A 15,801-nucleotide genomic window follows, 5' to 3' on the forward strand; every position below is an offset into this window, starting at 1 on the left:
GCCGAGAATATATTTTGCACAGAAAAAAAGGATATTGTAATAAAGGTAACACTTTAAATTCTATAATACATTTTTTTATTTTGCTTATAGAAATGTTTGTATCCCTGATAAACACACTGTGTTGCTTCTTTCCTCTTCCAGGGCCAACATTAAGAGCACATGCATGATGACAAGGCGAAGCGGGCAAATCATTTGCGGCTGGTGTGTACATGTTACCATTCTGAGACTCTCATTCTGAGAACCCGCTTTCTGTAGGCAAACATCCCCATGTTTAATTACACTAAGGAATCTGTGCTATGTTGCACTGTTGCAAGTTTAATTCCCAAGAAACAGTTAATAAAAGAAAGAAATCCTGCTAACTTCTTTGAGTTCGACTATTTTCCATTTGACTTGCAGATGTGGTCGGTTCAGTGTTATATTACAGTTGTTCAGCACCTTTTGCCTATACCCTTTTACTCCACTGCTCTAATTAGGCAACAAAGGTTTCCATAGCTACATCTTAATGGAACTGGTATTCACTGGAAGATATACTGTGTCACTTAAAACAAAAAAATCACTGAAAATGCTGTAACAGTGCATTCCTGTACTTCACCTCATGTCCGAGTTACCATAAATAAATTATTAGGATGTGATTTGTGTTTCTCGTATAATTAATTTCCAGAAAATGGGATGAAAACGCAGCAGCTGGGGGTTGCAGTGTCTGGCTATGCACAACAATGCATAGTTTGTATATGTATATGTGTAGTATGTATATGGATAGTTTATAAACATAAACGAATAACCTTATTTTTCTGTGTAAACAGTGAGTTTGGATGCAGGGAGGTGTTCCCCAAAGCAGGATTTCTCAGTTAGCTGGGTTAACTTAAGATAGAAGTCATGATTGTCCCATAACAGTTAAGGTAAGGAGCATTCCTATTGGACAATCATGACTTCTAGCTTAAGTTAACCCAGCTAGCTGAGAAACAGTGTTGGTACAGCTGAATCTGCTTCCATGTTGAACTATCCTGTTAGTCAGTAACCTGAATGGACATCGAGCTAGCAGCTGAAGTACGAGGAAATTCAGTTTGGGCTTTTATCTGGGGACATCAATCATTTCCCTGAATTGTGCCATCAATATTTTAACTTTCCAAAAATAGAATGATTTTTTAATCAAGGCGACGCTAAACACCGTGATTCATTTAAACTTCCATCCGTAGGAGTCACTGTCCCAAAAACCCACAGGAGGTCTCAAAAATCTTTTATTAACACACATCTGCAATTAACATTTCACAACCTTGTGCTTAATTTAGAAACCATTTCTGTGGGAGGCAGATGGTAAGAGAGGAAGTACAAAAAAGAATAAAACATGCACAATTAATCTTACTGAACAGTGGGATTTCAAGGTAATGAAAACGCGTGGAGATATTATCAAAAGATAGCAGGTTAATGTTAAAGATGCTGCCCTATGGAGTAGCTACTGACGATACAGGAGTCACACAGGTTCCCAAACTCTGATGAGGCAGGATAAAAACCTAACCTGTCCCATAATGCACGTCACATAGGTCACAAACAAACTAGAGCATTAGATACAGCATTGACTAAAAAGGAAAAAAAATCAATTATAAGACAGAATTACAAGGATTGTTTTATTGCTTGTGTAATGGCAAAACTTCCATCTTATAAAAGTGCCTTTGTTCAAGTCTAACTTAGACAAGGCCCCCCATCGACTCTCATAAGGCTTTATATTTAAAGGCGACCAGCTGACGTAAATAATTTGCGTTAGAAAGTCGGCCCTTCCACTTTACGCTAAGGCTGAACATCGCCGTTGGCATTTTCTCTTGAGCAGCGTCTGTCATGATTATCTCACTCGTGTTTGTTGACTGAAAATGAGTCTGAAGTAAAATAAATCTTCATAAGGAAAAGAAGAAAAAGCAGAATTCCGCAGAAAATGATAAAGGTGGTTCATCTGAGGAATCTGAGTAAATGTGAGGCCGGGTGGGGGTGGGGGGGGGGTAGAGTTATGGCCTTTGGGACATTTCAAGTTTGAAATTTTGCTTTGTTAAATTGCTAATTATTAGTAATATGATTTCATGAATTTCATTGCCTAAATTTTAATACGTTATTTTAACATCACTTATAAATATCCCGTAGATTTGGAAAAAAAATAAAACGAATCTACCTCTGTATAAGTGATATTCCAAAATAATTACAAAAAATAATAATAATTACTGTCGCAAAATACACAAAACAAATAACCAGTGTCCAATACAGTGAAGGATAGATTATAATACATCACGTACAGAAGAAGACCAGCGACAGGAGCCCTTTAACCCTCTGAGGGCTGAAACATGGAGCTATACTGTTTATCTGAATAAATGGTTTCATAAGAGTTTCTGTGTCTTAATGCAATAGTACAGCCTTTTCTCCCGCCCCCCTCAATTAAAACTAAATTCCCATGTGATACCTGCTAGCATTTGACACGAAATCTATCTGGAAGATATAAAATGTAACGTTTGACTTTTTTTCCCTTCGAACCATAGCATAACTAAAAAGGGAATAGGGGGGTTAAGCTGGTCAAAGCTACAGATACAGCAGCTACACTTGAGCTCAGATGGGTCACTATCGTCAAAACCCCTGGCCTGCATGTGCTTCTCCACTCAGCACAAGAAGCAAAGACATACGGTGAGGCATCGGCATCTTTAAACTAACCTGGATACGGTTCCCTCTCCCGGCACATTACAGTGTGTGTTTATTGTTCTAGACTCACTGTTACACTTTCTGTTTTACTGGCACCTCCCACTGTCACTCCGCCGTGCCGTACTCGTCGTCCTCCGTGATGGGGTCCGTGTCCCAGCAGGTGATGTCGATCTCTGTACAGACAGAGGCAGGAAAAGACACACAAAGTTGGTTTTGCCGGAAGGTAAAGAAGAGTTAGATTTGGCTCCCTCTTGTAAAATGCATATTTTGCTCTCAGTTAGGTAGCTCTGTTGCCTCAGACCTCGATGGCTGTGTGTAGATTTGTTATGTTCTCCCATTGTTTCCTGCTAAATAAAATGTATTTCACCCATGATGTGTGGATGCCGGCCTTGCAGTGGATTTAGAAGCCTGGGGTTTCTCCTTCCTGGTGTTCTAGGCTTCCTGGAACAGACTCCAGGACCCATTGATTTCAAACTCCCTTCTCCAGTCTTGCTTGAGTCTGGTTTAATAGTTCTTGTGTGGCTAATTTATTCCTGATGCCACTGCGACTCACTGCATCACTATATGACACTACACTGGAAACTATGCGCAAAGCCTGCTAACACCTGTATGTAAGTATATATAAGTATAAGTAAGTATACATCAGAATCCAGTGTATCATCTTGTACAGTTTTACAATTTTGCACTATACAAATAGTTTTTATATTCCAGCTTATTTGCTGGTGCACTACAAATTCGTTGTACGGATGACCCATTGCTTTTAGTCATTTTTTATTGTATTTGTAATTTATTGTTTGTTGTGTTTAGCACTGCAAAGTATTGCACTGTAAATTGCTGTCGCTTATTTCTTTTCTGTACTGGCTGCTGCAACACCCCAACTTCCTGTTGTGAGAGAAATAAGGTTTATCATCTCTTTAGCCTTACCTGGTGGCTTATTATAAAAAAAAGGTGCTGGCATCTCTTTCGCAGAACACTCGTCCGCTTGGGCAAACTCCTCCTCCTGAGACTGACTGAAGTAGCCTTCACTTGCCTGGACACAGATAGAGAGCAAAGGAAAACATCTGAGTTCTTTGTAGAATCATTTAGGTGCCCAGTTCCTGCACTGCTGTCGTGAATTTATCCTAAAACTGTTTCGGCTTTACTCGCTTCCCATATTTCCCTCACATGAAACAAGTCCCTTCTCAGTAAGTAATAAATCCTGCATCTCTCTGGATGCCACCTACTGGCGGAGTTGATGTAGGACTCTCACCGCATGTACGTCTCACTTAATCAGTGGTGGACATTCATTTTAAGGTCTTTATCATAGAATTGTCTTTTCAGGCATGCTGAGAAGGTGAAGATGAATGGAGCCTGCACGCTGTCGCATTAAAAGCTCCTTGTTACAGACCTGTTCTGCTGCCTAACCTGCGTGCCCTCTTTCAGCAGAGAATCTCCATTCGTCATGAGCAGCTGAGCATCGTCGAGGTCTTGGCTGTCACAGCCGGAGGCCTGCTCCAAGGCCTGCCGATAGCTCAGAGTCATCTGGTGCTGACCCTCGATATCCACGAGGCTCGAGGGCTCGTCCTCGTCCCTCAGGTCGTCACAGAAGGTGACCGAGTCGGCACCTACGTTGCTGAACCCCTCAGGAGGCTCTGGGAGGATGCAGAGTTCAGCAGACAGAGGGGAGGCAGCCACGGATGGCTGATCTGTAGGAAGATCCTCTGGCACTTCCCACGAGTGGGGAAGGCAGCCAGTCTCCTGCTGGGGGGAGCCGGAATCTGGAAAGATGTGCTCCTCGGGGTCTGATGACAATACCACGGTCACTTCAGCCATGTTACCGGACGTTTGCACTTCTGAGGTCAGTGAAACACCTGAGAAGTATCAGTTTTATACATTAACATCACTATCTATGATTTATGAACATGAAAGAAATCACCTGCAAAAACAAACTTACTTTTATTATTTTATTTTGTTGTCTTACGGGTGAGCGATATGGCAAAAATATATCACATTTTTTGCAGACAGGATCACAATCTTATCGCGACTCTTTTTCATGTTGGTTTTTAACACTGTTTTGCAAGTCATTGAACAGTACAACCAATCTAATTCCCTTATTTAAAGAAAATTAGTCTAATAAGGTAATAAACCCTAAAAGAGAAACATGCTTAGCAAACTCCTTCCTTTTGAGGTGTTGCCATCCGACTTGCGAACCTAATATTTGCAAATTTTTGTAATAAGCAAATAAATTGTTGTTTGCACTGCGTCAGTTTTGGAAAATCCAAACAAGTTCCACTGGAATTCTTTTTAGGGACCAACCCTGCCATGTTGTCCATCCAGCTACGTTGCCAAATAGAGAATGTGTTGCATATTGGGAGGAGCGTGCAAAAGGGAGAAACGAGGAAATCTGAGACACTACCTACTATTTGCTATTACTGGCTTATTGGTGTGTCGCAAAGGATTTGGCTGATGAAGCAACTTTAGGTGCATGTGGTAGCAATAGAACTGCAACCGACAGAATGAGCATGGTAGCACGATGCTAATGACCTCATTAGCATTGAGACATTTTAATTATTCACAATATAATATTGGCAAATTGCAGGCATATACATCGTATCATGATGTAATATTGCACTGCAGTTCACCCAAGTAACTACCGTGAGCTGTTACACAGTTACTCCTAAAAATGCACTCGAGGTAGGACCTCTATCTGGAATGACTAGATTCAAAGAGGAACTAAAATCAGAAAACATAGATATTGATGTTAATTTGTAACAGCCACAAAAGGTGAGCCTCAGAGTCCATACCATACTCTTCCAGAGCCACATCCTCATTCTCTTCCTCCTCTATGGGTGTGGTGACAATTTTTGGGATGGATGGATAGTGGATCATTGTTATGCTGTAGTCTGAACTCTCGTAATCATCAGATTCTGTGGGAAAATGGCAAAAAATAAAACAGACTTAAAAGTCAATTCAGCGGAGTCATCAGTGTCAAAATTGAGGGATTCGTCAAAGTACCTTTCTCTGGACATCTGCATATAATTGTCATCTGTTGCCATAGTGACTGCTAGTCACATCTCACAAAATTAATGACATCCCCTTTTTCTCAAAGGACATCCTTATATCTACTGAACTGAAACTTCTTTTGATGTATCAAAGCAACACTAGCAACGAAGAACTATGTCATAAACAGATGTGACTGGGCTTGTTTCACTTATACTACAAATTGGGATTTTGCTATTGACCTGCTTGGTACAAAAAGAAAGAGATAAAATAAACACACAAGGTATCTTTCAAGGTCTTTTGCAACATGGACATGCAAAAATCTATCAATTTGGAAATGAAGGCCACACAAATCTGGTTACAGCAAAGCCGATACATAAAGACAGGTAAGTACAAAGTAAGCAGGTACTCTTCAATATAAGCAGGTGCATTCAAATTAAACTGAAGCAGCTATTCATCCTGTGACAGAGCGAAAACACTTTTTTTTCTGTCCAGCACAATAAAGTACCTCTGAGAGCTTTATAGCAGTTTGTGGGTTTAATTGCTTCTTCTTGCCAAAGAGCTAGTGGTGATTTAGGTAGTCGAATTCAAAATAGAAAGCAGAGCTCAAAACAGACATAGATACCCATGAAGGAGAGCCTCGTGACCGTGGAGCTTAGGACCATGTGGTGACTGAAAGCAAGGGGATGAGCCACAACTCACTGGGGAGGACCGGTGTGGGTGCCTGTAAGCCATCGTCATAAGGCTGCCTTCCAAGTTCTGAGCGGCACAGACTCTCTCGGCCACAGGCAACGCACCCATGGAGGGTAAAAGGAAGCTAGACATGCCTAGTGGCAGAAGCTTTGAAATGTGGATCAGAAATAGTGCAGTAACAGAGCCAGCAGCAGGGAGAAGCCGTAATTGCTACATGGGCACTTCCACAATACCTGGAACACCTGGACGGCACAATAAGTTTGGGGAACTCGGGATGAGCCTTTCAGCTTTTGGTGATGGCTACTGATGCAGATCTCACGAAACTAGTGATGGGCAAAACAACGTTTCATGAATCATTTGCTGTGTTTTTTGGCCCCACTAGATGGTGCTCTCTGCACACAAAATGGCTCAACGCATGGGCCAAAGCAAACCAAGAGCACCATCTAGTGGGGTCAGAAAATACAGCAAATGGTTCATGAAGCATCATTCTCTTCATCACCACCCAATACCTTTGCTGATGTGGTGGTGAGCATTAGAAGGCAGTAGCTGCACATATAAGCCATGCAGTGTAGCCTTTGGCAATTAATTGCTAGAGCTGGACAGAGGCAGGCCAGTACCTACCAGACAGAGCTGGGTGCAGCCTGATGTGGGGGTGACTGAGAGATGCCACCGGGGGCAGACTGTGCTCAGGGAGACTATACTGCATCTTCAAAAATGGGCTGTCCAGGCGGCCTAGTGAACCAAAGACACCACCCAACGCAGCAGACACACCGATGGCACGAGCGGAAGTATGAAAACAGGCACAAAAGATGGAGCAGAAAGAGAGACAGAGAAGCAGGCCGGACAGGGCAACAGTCAGTGAACAGACATGTAGGTATCGAATGGAAATGGCAAGAAGTCAAACAAAGAATCCAGGATGATGCGACAGGTTTATATAAGTGTGTTTTGGTGATTGAATAAACAAATTAAGGAACAGAAAGAATAACAACCACGCCAACAATTAAGGTGAAGGTGACCACAGACAGAGAATAACAGACAAGAAGAAAGAAGAGAAAGTGAGTCAAAGGCCCGGTATTCCCCTTTTCTCAGTCAGCCCGTTTATTTGCGGTTTGTAAACTGCGTTTCACTATGGGAGTCCATGGGAGGTTGACAGGTCTCAGCTTTACGTCTCTGAATAAAACCTGGTCTTCAATTATGCATAGAAACGGATTCCTAGAGGCTACAGGCGCAAGGCAGGGAACAACCCAGGATGGGGCGCCAACCACACACAGACACACACACACACACACACACACACACACACACACACACACAGAGCACTCAAACTACAACGAAAGTAAATAACCGTGCATTAACGCTGAATTTGAACCTGATTACAATGCATCCCTTGCATAACTAACAATGTATTTCTGAAATACACAAGCAATTTAATACATTACCAAACATGGTTCAGAAGTTAACAGAGGTTGTTAAGTACTTTTTAGTTCTCACTGACTATACCTTCTGAATACAAGCCCATATTTTCACATTTCTGCTTGTCAGACACTAGATGTCATCACATATGGATGTGGGCTAGCTTTACTCGTGAACGATAAATTGTGTCTGCACAGGCAGACTGAAAGCACTTCCTTTTATGTTTATTGAATGCAAGCAGCAGTGAGGGAAGTTTTTATTTGTGTATTAATTAGAGCCCTATAACTATACAGCCTTGCTTTGCGGTTCTTGCACCTTTCCTGTGGATGGACATGGGGGAGCTGTCAAAGCTGCAGGCCAAAGCCTTCTCTCTCTGCTTGAAGAAGTCCCGAGGATTCTCCGGTCGCTGCGCGATAATGGCCGCTGCCTCCTGTAACATACATACAATGCTACTATAAACTAAGCCCTTCAAAGCCTGAACAGCAGTCACAAATGAAAATTACTGGCTACTTTTGCTAGGACATACACATCTTCTCATTGTAGTACAACATTAGGATCTCCAGCTCCCCCTGGTGGGAAACGTTAAAAAAGAAGCATACCTCCACTTCTGATTCTCTTTTCTCCTGTGTTGCTTCATGGGTCTGTGTGAGAACATCCATATAATTCTGACATTAGTAATTCACCATTCACTCATCCATTTTCTCTAACCGCTTGTCCTGTTCAGGATCGCGCGGGGGGTCCGGAGCCTATCCCGGGGGGTTATGGACACAAGGCAGGGAACAACCCCGGATGGGGCGCCAACCCATCGCAGGGCACACTCACACACCATTCACTCACACAGGCACACCTACGGACAATTTGGTCACTCCAATTAGCCTCAGCATGTTTTGGGACTGTGGGGGGAAACCAGAGAACCCAGAGGAAACCCTACAATGTCACAGGGAGAACATGCAAACTCCGCACACATGGAGTCACGGCGGAGAGAAGGAGAAGCAGGAGGAAGACAGAAGGATGGACATTTATTTATTTATCTGGCTCAGTGGGTAGAGCTTTGGTCACACACATCCAACATTGTGTGTTCAGCTCCCTGTGTGTCTTAGGAGTTTGTATATATTTATCACAACACAACCCTGTAAAGCACTTTGACACAACTTTGTTGTGAAAGGCGCTGTAAAAAAAATAAATGTATCGTATATATTTGACTTGCTCAATTTTTCTGCTTGGAAAATATTTTGTAGGGTTTTGATAACTCCGACTAATGTGCTACCACTGGCAATTTAGCAAACTACAGTAGGTTACTACTGTTCAGGAAATCACCCAGTCCTCAGTGTCATTCCATTGACCTTTAAAGTCTTTTGACATGGTGGCGGTACGACTTAAGAAATAAAGTCCTTCAGCAAGGAATGTTTCTCTCATGATCTTAAACCGTATAACTTTACTGGGTTCAAGAGCTCCACACCAATTACGCCGATGCTAATAAATGTGAACTGGTCCCTCTCGTCACAAAACTGCCCCCAGAGTGTGACTGTATGCATCCTGTGATGAAGTAGCATCCTGTCTATGTTGTACACAGTGTGTCCTGGGATATTATAATCTATGATAAAATGCCACAGATCTTCGATGAGCTCTCATCGATGCTCTGAAGTCCTCTTAAATCCACAATGTCTTCAAAACTCTTCAAAGGAAAATCCCAGCAAAATCAACAACACCCGTGTAAGACAGAAAGCTTTGCTTACAACGACGACCCGTGTCCTGTCCATGGCGGATTGGTCTATCTCCTGGTTCTGCAGCTTCCTCCTGTAAGCACAGAGTGACACGGCATTCAGCTGACGTCAGACAGCCATGCCCTCTCATGTTGGTGCTACCACCGGCCTACCGGAGTTCCTCGATCTGCCGTTCCCTCTCCCGGTACCGCTTCTCCCGTTCCTCCTGCTCTCTGCGCTCCAACTCCATCCGCTCCTCCTCAAACCTCCTCCGTTCAGCCGCAACCTTCCTCCGCTCCTCCTCTTTGCGTAACTCCTCTTCGCGCTGCGATGGACGAAGAGTGCAACCAGAGACATGTTATCAAGGCAATACACAGTCCTATGTTACTGCCTGAATGGAGGATAATACCGAACAATAAGTCCAGTATATTGTTTGGGAAACTGAGATTGCTGCAATTTGTGCTCACTGGCCTTGGAAAAACTTCATCGGAACGGAATGCAGAACAGCACAGTAAGATCTGATCCTGTTTATCCATTATTTCACACTGAAATACACAGGCACAGCAATAAGTCACTGCATTCTTGGCACTTCATGTGCCCTTAACTGCTACCGCCTAATACACTATGCTCATTTGGCTGATAGCAATGACCCAGGGAACTAGTTTGCATTAACTGGCAATGATACAACCGGCCCGGAGGCTGTAAAGTACTGAAAAATTAAGAGAGACATGTGATTCTGCACGATAGTGCAGTTGTGCAAAGTGACCAAATAACAAATCGTCCAGAAAGTCCTGGAAAAAAGGCTTACCTGGGCCTGTTCCCAGAATGCCTCTCTGCTGATTTTTTTAATTTCGATCTCAGCATTTGTCTTCTGGTAGGACGTGCCCTGGGAAAGAAGAGGTGTGATTATCCTGGAGATCGTGAGACCAGCTTGTTCATTAAGGCCAGTAGGGAGAGGCAATAGCAGCGGAGTCCAGAGATCCCCTATCCGCTGCATATAGAACCATTAAAAAGACAAAATCCTGATTGCTGTGAATAACGAAAATGGAAGACAAGGTTAAATCTTAAAAGTACAACGGTGTCCTGCTCGATGGTGTTATGATGGGTAGGTTACTTTAATATCTGGTTTGTTAGAGTGAATGTGTCTTCCTGCGTAATTACCACTGCAGGCAGATAAAAATGGGAAATGGATGTGTCACTGTCATTTGCAGACAGGGACGACCTGTCAGTTTGAGAAGCTGCAGTGATTCAGCGAGCGATACACCTGTGAGACGGCCCGAAAACGACACAGCGAGAAAGCACCGGATAACGCAAAACTGCTACACGAAAATAGCTAAAAGCAGGTGCAATCCAGATCTGCCAACATTTTTCAACTAGATATTAGCATGCTTTTTTGAGACCAGCAGGTGTACTTGTCGACACACAGCTTGGCTTAGTTTTACTCCGCACGCAAGTTGAGCATTTTAGATGGAAAACCTGCCAGCGTCTACTTTGAAAATACAGGGAGGTGAATGGCTGGTGCACAATTTGAGAAGGTGAGAAGCCTGATCTGCATTAATGAAGACACTAACTGCATAAGTAAGTAACAGCATAACGGCAATTCGTGTATATTGCTTAGCATATGAGCTCTTAAAGAAGTGAATATGTACGGCCAAAAGTACGTGGATACCCTTAGTAATTGGAGGAATTTGCTAATGGCAGAACACCGTGCTAATAGCTAAGCGTGGTGCCATGCGATCGCCAGCAGCATAGAGGATGGTTGTACAGATGGGGTTAGTGACTTTCAACCTGGCAGTATCCCAGGATGCATCCTTCCAGCAACATGGCCGTTCTCCACATTTCTGTCCTGCTAGATCTGCACTGGCCAACTGCGAGTGAAGTGTCTGTGAAGTGGAAACATCTGGGAGCAGGTTCAGCTGCGAGGTGGGGGCCACACAAGCTCTCAGAGAGGGACCTGATCACCCAACATCAATACCCAACCGGAATGGCGGCAAATCCCACCAGCGATGTCCCAGCATCTAATGGAAAGCCCTCCCAGAAGATCAGAGGCTATTATAGCAGCTAAGGGTGGACAACCTTCATATTAAACAAAAACATGATTTCAGAAGGAGATGCTGGACAAACTGGTGTCCACATACTTATGGGCATATAATGTAAATATCAATGCACAATTAATGTTTATAAGATTATTAATTAATAGATTAACAACGGTTGTCTAAATATAATGTTCCTTCAGATGGCTAAAATGTCTTTATTTCTCAGATATTAATATTTCTTTTTCAGATATTAATCACTCATAATCAAATAATAATCATCTCTCCCACTTACTCCTGCTTACTCCTCTTATTTCCCTAAATTTATTAGCAGGACTGAAAATGTGCATAAAATATATCCATTACCTGGACATTACCTCAGTGAATCATTTGGGAAAATACGATGTAACATAAAATGAGATGCCTGAGCTAATTTTAAGTCCAGCAGGTTGGGCCACCCACCCCCCCCCCCACCTCTGATGACAACAGCATAAATGTACTTAATTCCAATATCTGCCTCACAATTAGCCGAAGAGAATTGACATAATTTCGTTTTACGAAATATTAAATCTAATGCACATACCTTTCTATCCCTTAATGGAATATTTAATTTAGCATCACAGAATGTTACATGTGCACTAAAGTGATGGGATTAACAACATCCAGGCAGAAAAGTCATTTCTTTTAAGGCATGTCTTTCACCTTATCACACCTCACCACACACTGCTTGTGTCACCCATGACACATCCAATAATTCCCCATAAATACATTTTATTCATAACATAATAAAATGCTTTAAAGCACTGCACAAATCTTAATATATTGCGTAATACTTTACCTGTTTTTGGTTATCAATGCAGTACATGCATATACACAATGCAAAAAGACAGAGATTCTCACTCATATGTACCAAATGCCCAAACTTTATAATATAGGATGACAGCCACCAGCCCCCAAACCCCTTACCGCAGTGTCAGTCCTGTCCTCGTCCCCCATTCGCAGGTGACTGAGCACTGGACTGGTCACTGGAGCCACCCCATTAGTTAGCCTCTGTTCAATAGCTGATGGGTCAATGTCCTCCAGGCTGCTGGCATTAACGATGATATCAACTCCCTGTGGACCAAAAGCAGAAATGGGAAATTCGCTCCCCCAGACTGACCAGTCAGTCACAATCCTGGCCCCCTAGGTATGGAATACTCATATTTAACAGCTCTGCACTCTAGTGTGCGCTAGACTCACCAGACAGTGTGAGTATACAGAGCACAGGCCGAGCACAAGAATAATCACTAAGATAATCACCTTACAACGCAGATGCTGAGCCGGCTTTCATCTCCTGATGCTAGGTGGCATTTCTGATACTAACAGCTACTAACCACAAACCACCACCATGCATCAAACAGAAACCGCAAATTAATTCATACCATCAAATATTAGACTTCTCAGATCATGGCGTATTTTTTATTTTTTTTAATGATATACATCTGATACTGGGGAAAATGCTAAGTGGCAAATACTAAAATACACTGCAAACAGGTTTAAAAATGCTGACCAACCCTAGCTGCTGGTTGTCTGTTAGGAAAGAGGACTTAATTACTCTGAGAGAGATCTGTTCTGGGGACATTCAGCAAGATCTACGGGGCGATTCTGCCATGGAAGGTCTCAGGTGAAAACAAAAGAGGACAAAAGCACAGACTACCTGACCTGCTGTGTTGGTGCAAGACGGAAAACAACTGCCGTCAATCTTTATGGCAAACGCTATAGTAACACAGTGATACAGTGACACAGCCATGCACTGTCCCACGGGTGGCCAGTTAACTATTCGCTCACCTGGAAGAAGTCGGCGATTGTGGCCACATGACTGGCGCAGGCGCACTTCCTGGCATCGGGAACGTCGTCCCCGACCTGGCGGGAAAAAGCCTTCAAGCTTCAAGCTTTTATTCGCCACAGAGACAATCATACGCTGTACGACTGTGAGGTGAAATGCTTTTCCACCCACTTCCGGCAACGTGCTTGACGAAAGACGCAATGCAAAGAAAGCAAAACAGCATAAATAGATAAAAATATTAAGCATAAAATAAAAGAATTTTGACAATAAAATACATAGTACATCAACAACTGAAAAGATGCGTATAATACATGAATATGTGAATAATCCATTCTTATCTTTGTACAAAAGTATAAAGTGGTGCTGCAAAACATTGTATTCATCAGAGATTAGTACAAGATTAGTATAGATAATTTTTACCTGGTTATTCAGCCTAAAAACTATGCAGAATACAGGTGTTTGTGACTATCCTAAAACTGGCCAGTAGGGGGTGCTCATTTACAGATACCCATTCATTCCAACCCCTTGACTGAATCTGGGCCTTACAACAGAACAGCTATACAAAAGTCTTTCTGAGATGGCCAGCCCGCCCGCCCGCCCGTCTTGCTGCATTCTTGTAAAGGTTGGAGTTGTACTTCTAGGGCTTTGGCCAAAATTACAACAATTTTTTCCTAACTTCCTCACCATTTATGCATCCCCACATTTAGCAAAAAAAAAAAATTAAAATTCTTGTCTTTCAGCTGGTTAACGTGGGATTATCTGCTACGTCACTTAGGTGGGTGTCGAAGGGGGGAGGTGGATGGGGCTGATTATCACTGTAACTGTAAAGCATATTTTTTTATTGCTGTAAAAGACACTTTCTATTTTAATCCATATATGAAGGTGGTGTGTAGCTCTGCAGGTTAGGAAGAGATTCTTTGCTCATGAAGGGAAGGTTGCTGGTTCAAATCCCGTAGCTTATTTGTCACCATTTGAGGGTGGTCTGCACCCCCTGTGGGTTAGCACAGGACTCTTTGCTCATGATTAGAAGGTAATAATAACAGTAAAGTAATATATGGAAATCATTTACTAGATAAAGAAAATCCATCTCTTTAAAGCAGGTGTGTGTTAGAAAGGATTAAACCCCTTGTGATGAGTGGAGTCGATCCCTGAATATTCACTGCTTTCCCCTAAAGGAAGGTAAACAGAAGGCCAGCCAGCCTAGATAACGCATCACATTCTCGCAGTATGGAAAACAGCTCTGCGCTGCAGCAAATGTCACTGCAAGCGCAGTGAGAGTAGTATAGGTGAAGTATGGCGCTTCTGGGTGGCATACAGCCCATTGCCCAGGCCGTAGGGTGAGGGTGTGTCGACGGCGTGCTCCGCTCACCCAGTTGATCAGGATGTACTGGGGGATGGCCAGTACAGACTCCCTTATGCTACAGAAGCCATACATCACGCTCGTGCTGTCAAAGGTGTCGCTGATCTCAGGTAACCCCCCATCTGTAAAGCACAGGAGAAAATACAGGCGACTCTGGAGAGGAACGCCCAGATGCACTGCAATGCACACAATCAATACTGCGGTGCACTGGAAATCTTGTCCTGTGACAGGCGCTGTTTTAGTGATCTCAATCCTTACGTTACAAAGAAATGCCGACCAGAAAGGTGTGAGCCATTTATCCCAGTGATTTCCAGTTACGCAGGCCAAGAAAAAAGTAAAGGTTCGTAAAAACAAAACTCACCGCCCAAAGATTCGAGCTTGAGATCATTGCTGTCACCTTCATATGTGTATAAAGCCCTGCAGAGAGAGATGAGGAGAACTCACTGACAGGAATCTGTAGCTGGGCAGAGTGACCGGGACCCTATCGCAGGATGCGAATGCAGGTATCAGCATGGCTCCGCTGAGTGCTTGTGATGACTGTCAAAGGAAACTGATCCCACTAATATTATCTGACAGCATGAGCTCATCAGTTCTTCAAAAAAAATGTCTTCAGTTCTGCATGTAATAAGGTTTACAATTCAGTTATGCGTCTCAGAATGAACACAGGAATGGAACTGACTGCTCTGAATACTGGGAGGATATCAGCACTGATAATTACCATTCTGTTCAAGCAGTGTGTAACTAATCTATTGGCCTACAATCAGATTCAATAAATTGCATTTATTTGGAGAAATATGAACCACCAGAGAAGGTATTCATCTCGCAATTCACAAAAGTCTGTGGCTATATTCCGACCTAAATAAGGGTTTGAGATTACAGGCGAAAGAACAATACTGGAAACAGAGCTACAGACACCTGTCAACATCATCCTCACAAACACATTTACAATCCACTGGCCTTTGGCCTGATACACAAAAAACCTGTGATACAATTTTTAGCAAAAGTGTGTCACCCGGACGGTAAAAGGTGCCTTTGCCTTCTGTCTGACTGTGAAAAATGTGGAGTGTAGTTGCTGTTCTGCTCTCTCTTTTTCCTGCCTGCAGGGTTCTTCGGCTTTTT

The 15,801-nt window shown here is 42.9% G+C and overlaps 1 protein-coding gene across 5 annotated transcripts in view; it reads right to left on the minus strand.

Moving 5' to 3' along the window:
* Positions 1-1,225: 1,225 nt before the first annotated feature.
* LOC125751096 (drebrin-like) overlaps positions 1,226-15,801 on the minus strand; it is a 43,306-nt gene continuing 28,730 nt past the window's right edge. For 2 of the 5 annotated variants that reach the window (XM_049029630.1, XM_049029635.1), the window contains 14 exons: positions 15,044-15,099; positions 14,692-14,804; positions 13,325-13,399; positions 12,464-12,610; positions 10,273-10,350; positions 9,638-9,789; positions 9,498-9,558; positions 8,361-8,402; positions 8,077-8,191; positions 6,970-7,080; positions 5,460-5,582; positions 4,081-4,526; positions 3,601-3,706; positions 1,226-2,849 (listed from right to left, as the gene is read on the minus strand). In XM_049029630.1, coding sequence (XP_048885587.1) covers positions 2,782-2,849; positions 3,601-3,706; positions 4,081-4,526; positions 5,460-5,582; positions 6,970-7,080; positions 8,077-8,191; positions 8,361-8,402; positions 9,498-9,558; positions 9,638-9,789; positions 10,273-10,350; positions 12,464-12,610; positions 13,325-13,399; positions 14,692-14,804; positions 15,044-15,099 — 1,693 coding nt within the window. In that variant the 3' untranslated portion in view covers positions 1,226-2,781. The remainder of the gene's footprint in view (positions 2,850-3,600; positions 3,707-4,080; positions 4,527-5,459; positions 5,583-6,969; positions 7,081-8,076; positions 8,192-8,360; positions 8,403-9,497; positions 9,559-9,637; positions 9,790-10,272; positions 10,351-12,463; positions 12,611-13,324; positions 13,400-14,691; positions 14,805-15,043; positions 15,100-15,801) is intronic. The other 3 variants (XM_049029632.1, XM_049029633.1, XM_049029634.1) reach the window with 3 other exon arrangements.

This window comes from Brienomyrus brachyistius, chromosome 10 (genome assembly GCF_023856365.1).
Source record: "Brienomyrus brachyistius isolate T26 chromosome 10, BBRACH_0.4, whole genome shotgun sequence".
Lineage (NCBI taxonomy): Eukaryota > Metazoa > Chordata > Actinopteri > Osteoglossiformes > Mormyridae > Brienomyrus > Brienomyrus brachyistius.